The 12,953-nt window shown below is 45.4% G+C and overlaps 1 protein-coding gene across 2 annotated transcripts in view; it reads right to left on the bottom strand.

Annotated features, from left to right (window-relative positions):
* LOC146805084 (pyruvate dehydrogenase E1 component subunit alpha, mitochondrial) overlaps nt 1-12,953 on the bottom strand; it is a 101,872-nt gene that overhangs the window by 14,508 nt on the left and 74,411 nt on the right. For both annotated transcript variants that reach the window (XM_085622220.1, XM_085622219.1), the window contains one exon: nt 5,833-5,904. In XM_085622220.1, the coding sequence (XP_085478346.1) occupies nt 5,833-5,904 (72 nt within the window). The remainder of the gene's footprint in view (nt 1-5,832; nt 5,905-12,953) is intronic.

The following is a 12,953-nucleotide window of genomic DNA, read 5'->3' as shown; positions in this document are numbered from 1 at the left end:
CATGTATCATTTCCATCCCTGTGTTGATATCCAAGTCTCCTTGTTGCTCTATCTTGCCATGTGCTTCTGTGCTCCCCTCCTGAGTAGTTTGTCTTGCAGTAGACTTCTCTACCCCTCCCTGTGTAGTTTCCATTCCCTCATGTTGCTTGTGCACACCCTTGTCTCTCATTTTGTTTCCACACCCGACTGGCAACCCCATTTTGCTTCCACACCATTCTCTGGTGTCTTTTTCTTTTTAGTTACTAAAAATAAAAAACAATAAACGTTCATTTTGTAAGCGAGTGGTGCGCACGTGCCTTCAAAATGACACAGCCATCTGCGTCAAAAGTTTGTCTTTTTATAATTAGTTAGCCATGCTAGACAGCGTCAACTTGTTGGAAAAGCCAATAGGTCCCAAAGGTAAGACCTATTAGTTTTGCCACTGCTTGATGTAAATTGCCATGATTATTCAATTCAGCCAAGATTGTTGCACTTCATTATTATTCATACTTTCAGTAAACACTGTTAAGACTGTACTCCACCAGGCAAGTTCTCCTGGTCCATGAGAAACATCTCAGAAAGAATTGGTCACCTCTAGTGATGTCCATCTGTGTTTCGGACAGTTTTTACCCATGACTCAGACTCCGAGAACATTGCGGTGGTCAGCAGTTCCTTTCAATTTTGACAACTGCTTCAGACGGTACCAAACTCTTATTACACGTTGCAAAAGATCACATAAGATTATTCTTGCTCCAGCAAAACACGTGCCAGCAGTCCTCAAAACTTTTAATGCACTAACAATTTGGGAATCAAAATCTAAAGAAAAGATTTTAGATACAAATGAAACATAGCCAACAAAACTTATTATTACATTTTAACCACTTTGCTATATACAGCACTAATAAATCTACTTTCACTTTGAATGCTCCGATTTAATAGGAGGAAGGTCCAGCACCTGGAATCTCAAACTAATTGTCCATGACTTATTTTTAATTAGAAGACTTGAAAGCAGGACAGCTAGAAGTTCAGGTTCCTTTGGCCCTCAGAAGTACCCAGGTTGGTTCTTAAGAAGGTTGGGTTCTATGAAGTGGTGACAGGACCGAACACAATTCTCATCCATGCAATCTAGCACCGATGGGAAATAAATCTTAATTGCAGGGGTGGGGCACATCTCATGCAGTGGAGTCGTCATTTCTGTGGCTCCATTCCATAATACTTAATGTTTTTTGGGGCTCTTGAACACAACAGACCTAGATAAAAGTAGAAACTCAGTGCACTTCCTGGTTCCAAAGCATTAGCCTTTTATCCCATGTGTGAACCAGAAAACAACCAGGCATTCCATGTTGTTCTGTTCCAATACCAGGACATCAGAAAATCTCTCTGATTGGGGCTAGTGCAAAACAGAGGCTAAGTGTGCATCAAGGTGGAACAATTCCTGAACGTTCGCAACTCAGTGGATGCCTATGCCTAGTATATACGTATAGATGCACAAATGCATGCTCAAGTTGCAAAATCACTACTGACAACCACTAGAAGCCAGGCAGGAATCAAAGCTGAAATTGTGTAAGACATACAATAGCATCGTAAAGAGTAAAAGATATGTCTTTGTGGTCCAAGAAAGAGAAGCCCACTGAATGCCTCTATCCCCTATCAAGACAGATAAAATACATAGGAGACCAAAAAGCCATGGAGCAGCAATGAAAATGTTTCACCCCTTGTTTTACAATGAGCTCCCCTCAAAGTTTCTGCATCGAGTCAAGTTTGCCCATGCATGCTGAGGAGAGTGCTAGCAAACGAAGGCCTAATATTTTCAATAATAAATTAATCAATCAGGATTTTTAAAGCACAGCTTGAGTAGTGGTCTGACTTCGGCGTGTTCCCAGGTGCTTGCCGGTCCCAGAGGCTCATTCTAAAATCCAGGTCTTTGGAATTTCAAAAGTGAGGTGATCGTTCTGAATTGCATGGGGAGGCTGTTCCAGGTCTGTGCTGGGATGTGGGAGAAGGTTCGCCCTCCACTTCTGCTTCAGTAGATGCAGGGAGTGTGGCCCAGTGATAGGGATGCTGAGCGTAGTGTTCTTGCTGGTTGGTGGAAGTTCAAGGGGTGGTTAAGTTAGACGGGTCCTTAGTTGTAACTAGCTTTGTGTGCATGAGTCAGCAGTGTGAATTGGCATCTATTCTGTACAGACAGCCAGAGGAGTTGTCTGAGATGGGGTGTGATGTGGATTCGTCGGGGGGAGGTCGAGCACGAGTCTGGCTGCAGCATTCTATAGGGTTGGAAGTCTCTGTAGGAGGTGTGCAGCGATTACTATATAGAGAGCGTTGCCATTATCCAGTCGACTGGTAATGAGGGCCTGTGTCACAGTGTGTCTTGTGTGCCATGGTAGCCATTTGAAGATCTTATGTAGCATTTGCAGAGTGAGAAAGCAAGTGGAGGAGACTGCGTTGATCTGTGATTTCATGGCAAGCTTGTCACCAAGGAGGATTTTGAGGTTCCTGGCGTGGTCGGAGGGTGTGGGTCCTAGGTCTGATGGGCACCAGGAGTCGTTCCATAGTTTGCTGTTGTTGCCAAACATTAAGGATTCCATCTTGTCTGTGCATCTGTGGAAACTGGTCTTGGTGGTGTTGGGGTCGTAGATGAGTGAGAGGATGAGTCGGGTGTCATCTGCTTAGGAAGTTATGTTGAGACCGTGCAATCTGACTATGTTGGCCAGCGGGGTGATGTATGAATTGAAGAGTGTGGGGCTGAAGGATGAGCCCTGGGGGACACCGCAGGCAATATCCTTGGGTTCGGAGGTGAAAGGTGGGAGGTGGATCCTCTGTGTTCTTACGGGGAGGAAGGAGGTGATCCATCTGAGGGTGACCCATTGGATGCCAATGTGGTTGAGTCTTGTGATAAGTCCGTGGTGGGATACAGTGTCGAAGGCTGCCAAAAAGTCGTGGAGGATCAGAGCTGCTGGTTCCCCTCAGTTGAGGAGGGTCCTAATGTTGTCGGTGGCTGCTCTGGCCCTAATCAGGGCAGTCTAGGTGCTGTGGTTGCTGCGGAAGCTGGACTGCTCAAGGAGTGTCATGAGTTGCTTTTTGATGATCTTTTCCAGTACCTTGGCTGGGATAAGGAGCACGCAGATTAGTCAGTAGTTCTTGAGTTTGTTGGTGTCGGCAGAGGGTTTTTTTGAGAAGTGGTCTGACTTTGGCGTGTTTCCAGGCATTGGGAAATGTTGCAGTAGTGATTGAGGTGTTAAGCAGGGTGGTGAGTTCCGGGCCGAACCTTTGGTTTCTGAGACTGAAGATGTGGTACCAGAAAACATCTGTGGGAGCTCCCAAGTGGATGGATTTCATGGTGAAGGTGGTGCCCTTGGTAGAGAATAGGTTCCAGGTGGTCAGTCTGTGTTTCGGGTCAGATGCGGTGATGGCATATCTATTGAGGAAGTACACAGGTGAAGGTTGGAGTTAGAAGTTTCTGTATAAGGTTGCAAGCTTGTCATGGGAGAAGTTGGCGAGGATGTTGATTAGTTTTTGTGAGGGTAGGATGTTGTTTTTGCAGGCAGCCAAGTTGGCGAATTCCTTAATGTTAAAGAGTTCCTTGGTGTTGTTGGCGCTGGTTTCGATGTGTGCAGCTAGGGCTGTCTTTGTTGCCCTCAGCAGGCAGTGGTAGAGGTTAAGGGAGGTCTTGAAGACTGCCCTGTTGGAGGTGCCCTTGCTGACATGCCATCTCCTCTCCTGCTGCTAGCTTTTGCTGTTTTGAATTCTTGGGTGTACTAGCTAGTTCTTTTGAAGGATTTTCTCTGGTTGATGGTCTTGATGGGGACAATGGTGCTGAAGTTCTTAATTTCTGGTTCGAGGTTGGTGGCGAGGTAGGAGGTGTTGGAGGTGTTAAGAGTGTCAGTCTAGCTGGTCTTAACTTTTGTTGCAGCTGCGGTGGGGGGCACTGGTCATCTTGGGGGTCAGTGGTGAACAGGCTTGAGATGCTGAAGTTGACGATGGGATAGTCGGTCCATGCAAGTTCTGTGATGTGGCTGTATTTGACGCAGTTGTTAAAGGTAAAGATGGGGTCCAGTGTGTGTCCTGTGGTGCGCGTGGAGTCGTAGACGATCTGGGTCAATCAGAGGTTGCTCATACTGTTGAGGTGGTGTACAGTGTGGTTGTCATTGGGATTGTCAATGTGGAAATTTAAGTCACAGAGGAAGATATAGTCCTTGAAGTCCAAGGCTAGGAGGCGTAATGAATTCGGTGATAGTGTTGCAGAAGCTAGAGTATGGGCCTTGGGGTCGGTATGCAAGGGTGCCTCTGATGGGTGACTTGTCAGTGTGGAGCTTGAAGCGGGGATGTTCCATGGAGATTTGAGTGATGTCTGTGGTGCACTATATGGTCTCTCTCAATGAAGGCTTATCCTCCTCCCGGCTTGTTGGTGCGGTCCTGGGAGTCATTTTGTTTCCATCGGGGATCGCAGTGGCAATGTTTAGAGTGGATGCGGCATTGAGCCCGGTCTCGGTGAGGAAGATGATGTCAGGTGCGAGTGTGGCGATGAGGTCCCATAATTCAGAGGAATGCTTGCATATGGAGCATGTGTTGAGGAGTAGGCAGCGGAGGAGTGGTTTTTCTTTTCGTGTGGTGAGGCGAGAGGTCAGCGTGGTGCTTTGTGGAGTCGAGGTGGTGATGCTGGTGCAGGAGACGATACATCTGGTGCAGGAGAATAGTCGTACCATAGAGTGTGGTGCAGCGCGTCAGCAGTGTTTGCTTGGTCGTTCAGTGCATGGAGGACAGCAGCGTCCTATCTGTGGGTGGGCTGGGAACCAGAGGCCCAATGCTGGGAGCGGTTCAGGCACAGACGGGCGTAGACAGGCTTGCCTTTGGCGCGCCAGCAGCCAGTACACTGTGCAGCTGTGCTGTGCCCTACATTAAGAAGGTCGTAGAAGGAAGGAGGGCGCTTAGAGGTGGTGGGGAGGGCTAGGTGGAAAAATGGGAGGCATGCAGGAGCAGGCAATAAGCAACAAGGAGAACGGGAGGAAGGGAATGATACAAAAAAGTGAGGGAAAACGGGAGAAAGGCAAAATGAGAAAAAAGCAGCAAAAATGACGGAAAGACAAGGAAAAAGCAATTAAGCAGTCCAAAGCGATGGCAACAGGGAGAAAGAACAAGGAAAAGCAGTAAGCAATCTAGAATTGGAGGAAAACAATGAAAAAGCAGAAACGAGGACACAACAGGAGAAAAGCAGAAGCAAACAGCGATGCAGGAGCATGGGTGACAGCTGGGTCCGGGACCTGCTTGATGGGGTCGCACTGCATGCCAGAAAAAAAAAAAGAACATATTTCCGTAAAGCAACTAAAAACACACATGCACAACTGTGCTACAAGACCCAGGACTATCAATGGGGAAAAAAAAGAATATGAAGGAATTAGGATCTAGGATGCATGATGAGTCTCATTTCTTCCTTAATTTATTGCACACATTTTATTCCTACTATTTAGACCTAGAAATGTGTATGCTTTGTTAACAAAAGAAAGCTAGACATGAGCAGCCAAACAGGTGCTACTGTTCATCTACAATTAAGATGCATAAGTACTGTAGCCTCATTATAAAATGTTATGCCACTTAGTACAAAAATGGTCAGATGATTTGTCAAGGTATCTCTCTCCAAGGGGTGGGTGGGGGAGGTGGGGGGTGGCGGGACGGGGGTGGCAGTGAGTCTATCATTTGCCTTTCCAAGAATTCAAGGCTTGTCTGATTCAAGAGAAGAGGAGGTGGGAAGTAGGCTCTCAGCTACTTTTTCCCCTCGAAGAATTAATGCTGTTTCATGCTGTTTACAGTACAGAAAAAGAATATAAAAAATAAAAATAATAATCAGAAGCAACTCACCTTGCCAGACCTGCAGTGATCAGCAGCAAACTTTGTGGCCTCCCTGACACATAACACGTCCATACCATCAACCTGGCAAAATAAAATAAAAAAGAAACACATTGAGCTCCCGTTCAAACTAAACGTGCATTGTCAACTAAAGCTACTTCTAGTGAGAAAAATCTCATTAAACTCCAGTCATTTTTAAATGTAGAATGCATTGATTCTTCGCTGTAGCAATGTTCTATGCACATGTGATTGTATGGAGCACCCTGCAAAACAACTGTTCTTAGACAGCAGCAGCAAGTGAAAAAAATAAACCTCTAGTAGTGATAACAATTTTAAAAAAGCACAAAACAAGCCTATAATACCCGAAGAAAAACCACAGTTTAGAAACATTAGAACATTTAACCAAACATCAGGGAAAACTATAGAGTACAGTAGAAAGAGCAACAATGAATCAAAACAGAAGAAAATACCACAAGAATATAAAAATAACCACGTATTGAAAGGTAGAAGATGTTGTAAACTAGGTCTGCAAAATACATTTACCCACTCTTACAAAGCCCATCCAAACTCCAGCTGAAAAAAATTAGTATACAAGTCCCTAAGTGTGCAAAGAAATACACAAATTTTACAACAGACACTCCTCTAAGTCTAGTTTGGAAGAGAACTGATGATTTAATGCTAACAGCTAGATGGCTAAGGAAACTTCTGCCATGTTCAGCAGGACTAATTCAATGTTGATACCTTACAACCTCTCCTGTTTTCCACATCACAGTTTCTATTCAATCGGGTGGAGCTCAACTTTTGTGATGGCCGTGCTTGCCCTAATGACAATAGTCCCTTTTTAAATTATATATGCAATCACATTTTGTTAATATTTTTTAAATACACCAACTTCTATTAAGCACATCCTCTTCCTTTGATACAAAAGGTTCTTTGTGCTTCGACCCAAAATTGCTGATTTATGTTTTAATTTGCAGTTGTGGCATGTCAGACTTTCAATGTTTATCTGATTCTATTGGTGTTCTATTATCATGCTTGATGTGTTTGGGTTTTTGTTTGTTCCCAAATTATGCTACAGGGCCTTGAAGCAATTTGCTGGGATACTCATGGCTGTGCTTCAGCTAGCATCAAAAGAGGATCTTTGTCTTCAGGGCCAATCCCAGATCTAAGGGCACTGGAGAACTTTGGCAGTGAGGATGTGTATTAGATACATGAGAACTGTTACTTTCCTATGCTGAGGTATTTGTGTTTGATGTGGCGATCTACTCTAAGGCAGCCCCTAATGCCAGAGCCAACACTAACAGAGGGATTAAGTAATGATACCTCTTTCTCCGTAACCAATTCAGTCCCTTTTTTGCGACACTGCTGTCAGAAATAACATGTTCAGTGCAGTCTGTCTATTCAGACACTCTGAAATTTGCCTGGAGACCCTACCATGATGTTCCACTGGTGCAGGAGACGCACCTTCTTGGCTCAACTGTAGCATTCTGGGGCGATACAGCTATAGGTGTATAACTCTGGGTTTACCAGGGATATGGCTATCCTGCTTCAGAATCATTTCTCTTAGCAGTGACTAACTTAACAAAAAGGGAAGAGGTGTGGCGCCGAGTCCTCTTATCGCAAGATATACGTAACCTCTACTTGAGACCTACCACTGGTCCCGATTCTTTGACACTTATTTTTGCCATGTCACGTCTAAATACAGCTGACCCCCAAGTGCTAAGTAATTTTCATCCCATCTCTCTTTTACCATTGCCCACTAAAATACTGGAAAACAAATGAATAAACAGCTGTCCGGCTACCGTGAAACTAACCTTTTGCTAGACTGCATTCACTAGCTTTCATGGTCAGTTACTGCAAGAAGAGCAGATTCAGTGGTGTACTAAGAACCACAGATGTATACTGATCAAGGGAGGATTGGTCCCCATGATTGTACTAGACCTCTCAGCTATGACCGATACAATATCACATAACATTCTCTGTCTTCACAGCATTCACAGTCCTTAGCTGGTGCTGGCACTTTCTTACTCAGTCAGTCAGTATACCCCTTTATGCTTCTTCACTTTTCCAATTCCTTTTGGCATCCCATCGGGCTCCTCTTTATGCCCCACCCTTTCAATATTTATATTACTTCCCTTGTCTCTTTAATTCACTCCTTCGGTTTTCAGAGCATGTCACACACAAATGATATAAAAATGATTCCTTCTATCCTAAAAAATACAATCTGTCCACTCAAGGAAAATTCTGAGCTTGTATCTTTTCTCCTGATGGCTGGATTGGAGCCAACTGGCTTAAGTTAAACAATGACAAAATAGAGGTTCTGATGTTCGGTAAACAATCCTCCATTTGGTCTGCCTCTTGGTGCCTTGCGATATAGGATCTGTTCCAGTCCCTTCTTTTTCAGTCAAAAATATTATTTTTTCCTTAAGTCAATCGGGGCACAGCTACATATTCCCCACTATTAAGGACTTTCATGAAACGTATCCCTTTTTTACCTGAATTCACTTGCAAGACTTTGATACATCCGGTTACCCAGTCTCAAAGAAGGTAATACACTCCATATTCCAGAATACCTGCTTCATCCCCTCCAGGTGGTGCAGAACTCACCTATTCGCTGTATCTTAAATTGTCTTAGTTGTCAAGCTATTTCCATTCATCTCCCTGTGCACAACTGGATCCCCATTAGCAAAAAGATCTCTATTCAAATCTCTTTGTTTGGTTTTTATAGCATTATAAAATTCTGGCCCCTCTTATATCCGAGTACATAGCCAGTCAAACCTTTGTGCCCTCTACGGTCTGTCAACCTTAATTTAATCCACATTATGTGCATCTATCAAAGCCAATTCAGCAGAAAATCCTTCTACTTATCGACTAAACATAGGAACTTTCTCTCTACAGAATGTTACACTCTATTCAGAAACACAAAATTGAAAACTTGTCTATCCTAACAGTTGAATTACCCTTAGTCAACTAAGGCCCCTACTGTTATTCTTCAGCACCAGGATGCCTTTTGGGCAACAGTGCTTTAGAAATGAAATTTAATAAATTAATTCATTCATATAGGATATGCAGCCTGGAAAACATTCAGGCACAAATGAGCTTCCTCATGATTTTATTTTTCCTTCAAGAACAAGGCATTGCTTTAGACGGGTGCAATTGGCTGTGGACTGTATACATGAATTTCAGACAGCAAGTGACTTGTTCCAACTAGAGTTTGAAAAGGGCTTGGGCTCCCTTACTTGGGACTTTCTTTACAGAATCCTACATAAAATAGTTTGGCCTTCCCTTACTTGGCTTTTGCCAAGCTTCTGTATAAACGTCCTTGGATCAGAGTTTGCGTTAACGGCTCTCTATGTGAACCACTGTCCATAGAATGGGACACTAAACAGGACTTTCCTCACTCGCCCTTGTAATTTGCACTGTCAATCGAGCCCCTTGCTGGCTGGATCTATCAGGATGGATGCAAGGCTTGCAGTGGGATGGTAGCATTGAGGACCAGGTGTCCAGACATGTGGATGAGTAACCTCCCTTTCCACAGTACACTCTGTAGACAATTCAGAGACTAATGAACATCTTCAACATCTTGTGAGAAGCCGTTGGCCTAAGGGACAACACAGAGTAATTGGTTATAGTCCTGGTTCAAGGGAGAATTGACAACAAACAGGTAGTGGAAATTATAGGTCTACTGTCTTGCTAGGACATCTGCACACTAGTGTTTGATAAAAATGTGTGATTCAGGCCAGGTAGTGGCTTTACAGATATTGGCTATTGGAAGACTGCCAAGGGAAAGTCATTGAGGCTGCTTTTTTTACATGTAGAATGCAGCCTTGGGGAGTAGGGAGCGGTCTTTTGGCTGAGGCACAGAGGGTGTAAATGCACTTGAATAGCCAGTGTGCTATCCCTGCTTTCTAAATGGCAAAGCCCTTGTGTGGTTTTGAATAGGCTACAAATAACTGTTCCATTTTACAAAATTATTTTGCCAATCAATGAAGTTACAGGTCCAGTCAAGCTTCAATTACTAAGATGCACACCTGATTTTGATCCTGAGTTATGCTGAATGTATTGGCACTATTTTTTCTTGTATAGCATTCCTCATTCTAATGAAGGGTGTCAGAGCGCTTTACATCAACATGCGCATAGTACTTGTACAATAAATTATATGTTTGTAAATTAATGTACTGGATGTGGTACATAAAACTGGGGGATTGCAAGGTGTAGACATCCCATATCATCTTGCATAGCTCGCTGTGCTATTATCCTCGCAATGCGCTCAAACATACACACGATAGACCTGCTAAACATATATGTGAGGGCTTTACTTCTGATGTCACATCTTGTGATGCCACTTCCTGTAAAGTCGTGGTTTGTAATGCCACTTTCTTTGATGTCAATTCCTGTGATGCCATGTGTGATGTCATGCACCGTGATGTCATGCGCCGTTATGTTGTGCGCCGTTATGTCACTTGCATACTGCCCAAGTTAGTCCCCCAGGACTTGTGCCCTGGGAGCACATGAAGCCGCTCTAATAAAATTCCTTGCACTCAGCAATGCCTCTTTTAGGGAGTGTATTGTCCCATATTGGGTTCATCGTGGCCAGAAAAAAATGCAAACAAGAGGTGAGACATGATCCCGAAGCATGGGAGGTGAGAGGAGTACGTGGGGACTGCGCATGCTCCTTTGGCCTCACTATGCTATCGGTTTTAGCCATGTTTTCATACCGTGCACTAGGTGGCAGCATGCCCACATGCAAGAAATGTAGGGTAGTAGCAAAGAGTATTCAGGTAGGCATACTGCTCCTGACGTATGTACGACATGTAGGGTGGCAGTGAAGAGTGCTGAGGTAGGCATACTGCTCCTCACGTATGTATTGGCAGCAGCATCACCCGTGGCTTTTGAGGTTAGTCCTTTGGTCTGGCTGGGGGTCCACATCCTCCCCAAGAGCTGTGTGATGGGTCTTGTCAGTGTTCGCTGACATTTCGGAACAGGCCGTGTGTGGTCCTGGTGGGCGGCAGAGGCCTTGCCGGACGCCTGGGGCTGGCCTGATAGCACCCGGAGCTGCAGGTCATGAGACCCTAGAGTCAGAGCAGCAGACACGTGCGGCTGCTGAGGGACCCCCTGCACCTTAGGGGTGCCTCAGTAAGGAAAGTGAGAAGGGTGAATCTGTGGTTTATGTGGCGTTACTGCCCACACTATACTACTGGTGTAATTCACTCCAATGTGACTGTCTCTATGCCTTTACAGGGCTCGAACCAGCGACCTGCAGTCACAGGACTCCAACGTGTGAGCAGCCTGCGCAGTCCTCCGCAGCTAGTGCTCAGCCCACTGAGCTACCTTAAATAACTTAACAGCTGTACGGCGGATGTACTACTCTATGTCCCCAAATACACTCCTCCTCACTTCAGAGACCCTTCAGTCCCTCCCGTAAATTTGGCCTTCACCACAAACCGTTGCTGCCACCGTCACCAGACAGCTTGGCATAGACGCCGTGCCTCCTCGCCCCCGTGCCCAGCCATCCATCATACCGGTAGTGAAACGTGTCTTATTATAAACTAATGCTCAAAGGGGGTGTTCCTGTCCCTGGACTATCTCATTGCGCGCCAAGCTGGTCAGCAGCAGAAACACGGCACTGCAGCCGCACCTCGACCCACTGAGCTGTCCTACTGTAAATGACGCCTGGAGCCCACAGGTTAAAAACAGATAACCGACAGTCAGAGAACGAATTTACACATCTGACTGTGAGAAAAGAAAATATGAGACTTCGGGTCGCAAACAGATTCCTGTGGCATGAGCATGACCCACTGCGGAAGGAACCGGAGGCCTGCAGGGTACAAATGGGGCCTTGTAACAGGCGCTGAACCCACCGTGCTTTCTTACAGTAAGCAGAGCCTGGGAGCTGCAAGCCGCAAACGGATTCCCACCCACAGATCTACCTCACTGTGAGCGGAAGGCGCCTCGCAGGTGGTCGCACATCTGTGACACAGACAAACACCCACCAAGCTATCATATTATGTGGGACCCGAGTTGTATAAAAGGTACCTGCAGCAGGGGCAGGACCCACCAACCTATCTTAGAGGCTGCCAGTCACCTGCGTGTAGGTGATCTGTGACGTGTTTTCTGCATTGTCTCTGAAGGCCGTCGGGTGGCGGTGCCTACGGTAACCTTTGCATAGGGTAAACTGCCAGGCGTGGGCAGAGTCCGAGGAGTGCCCAAGTACCTAAAAAAATTAATCTGTTATTCTTGGAAATCCTCATATGTCTTGCGTCTCTTTCATGGGGAAAGAGGAACCGCCCTCGCCCCTCAAAAGAAATAAGCCTGGGTGTCAGGTGTGCGGAAAGCGTGGCCCACACGCACCAAGCGCGTAATAGACACCAATAGGCCATGGGTGGACCAATGCGCCCGCCTTTGGCCAACTGCGTGCAGTCTTTTATAAAAAGACGCACGCAAAGGCCAATCGCGGTCAGCTTGGATTCCCCATTTTTCACCTACTAAATGTCTTGCGCTGCAGTGCACCGCTAGGCGCAAAACCTAAAAACAAAAAAAGCCTTTTACCACTCCAGGCACAGTATTACAACTTTGGATTCTGCTAGAAAAACAGACATTTGAGGTGAGCAGATTCAGAGTGTCCTTAGTGTCGTGTTCAACGCCTAACCTTGGAAACTACCCAGAGTTCCCTGCTTCCTTTTTTGCATATTTTAAATGGCATTCTAAGCCATCTAAGCCACAGTTTTCAACATTGTATGTCATTGCTCATACAAACCTTTTTTGGGAGGGTGGTAGCCATGGGTGACTTTTGTTTGATAAGCGCGCCCAAATCAGTGTACGAATGGGTTTTGGGGATGGCCTGATCTGCTTTTGCTAACGGTCAGCAAAACGGACAGCTTTTAATGATCATTGTTAAAAGGCTATTTATTTGGGTGCAGAGATGACTCCCACATTTCGCCTTGAATTAGAGGACCTTGCACTGTTGGGATATCTATAGAAGGTGCCAATATCCACTTCACCTTCTCACTAAATTAGCTCTAGATTGTTGGCGCAAGGCCTTGCAACTGATCAGATGGGAAGGCAAACTGAGAAAATAAACGTTGCTGTGACAGAGAATATGGATGCCCCCCCCATAGTCCAAATAATCTTCT

The sequence above is a fragment of the Triturus cristatus genome, chromosome 8, assembly GCF_964204655.1.
Source record: "Triturus cristatus chromosome 8, aTriCri1.1, whole genome shotgun sequence".
NCBI classification, from domain to species: domain Eukaryota; kingdom Metazoa; phylum Chordata; class Amphibia; order Caudata; family Salamandridae; genus Triturus; species Triturus cristatus.
This window is presented reverse-complemented; position numbering and strand designations above follow the sequence as displayed.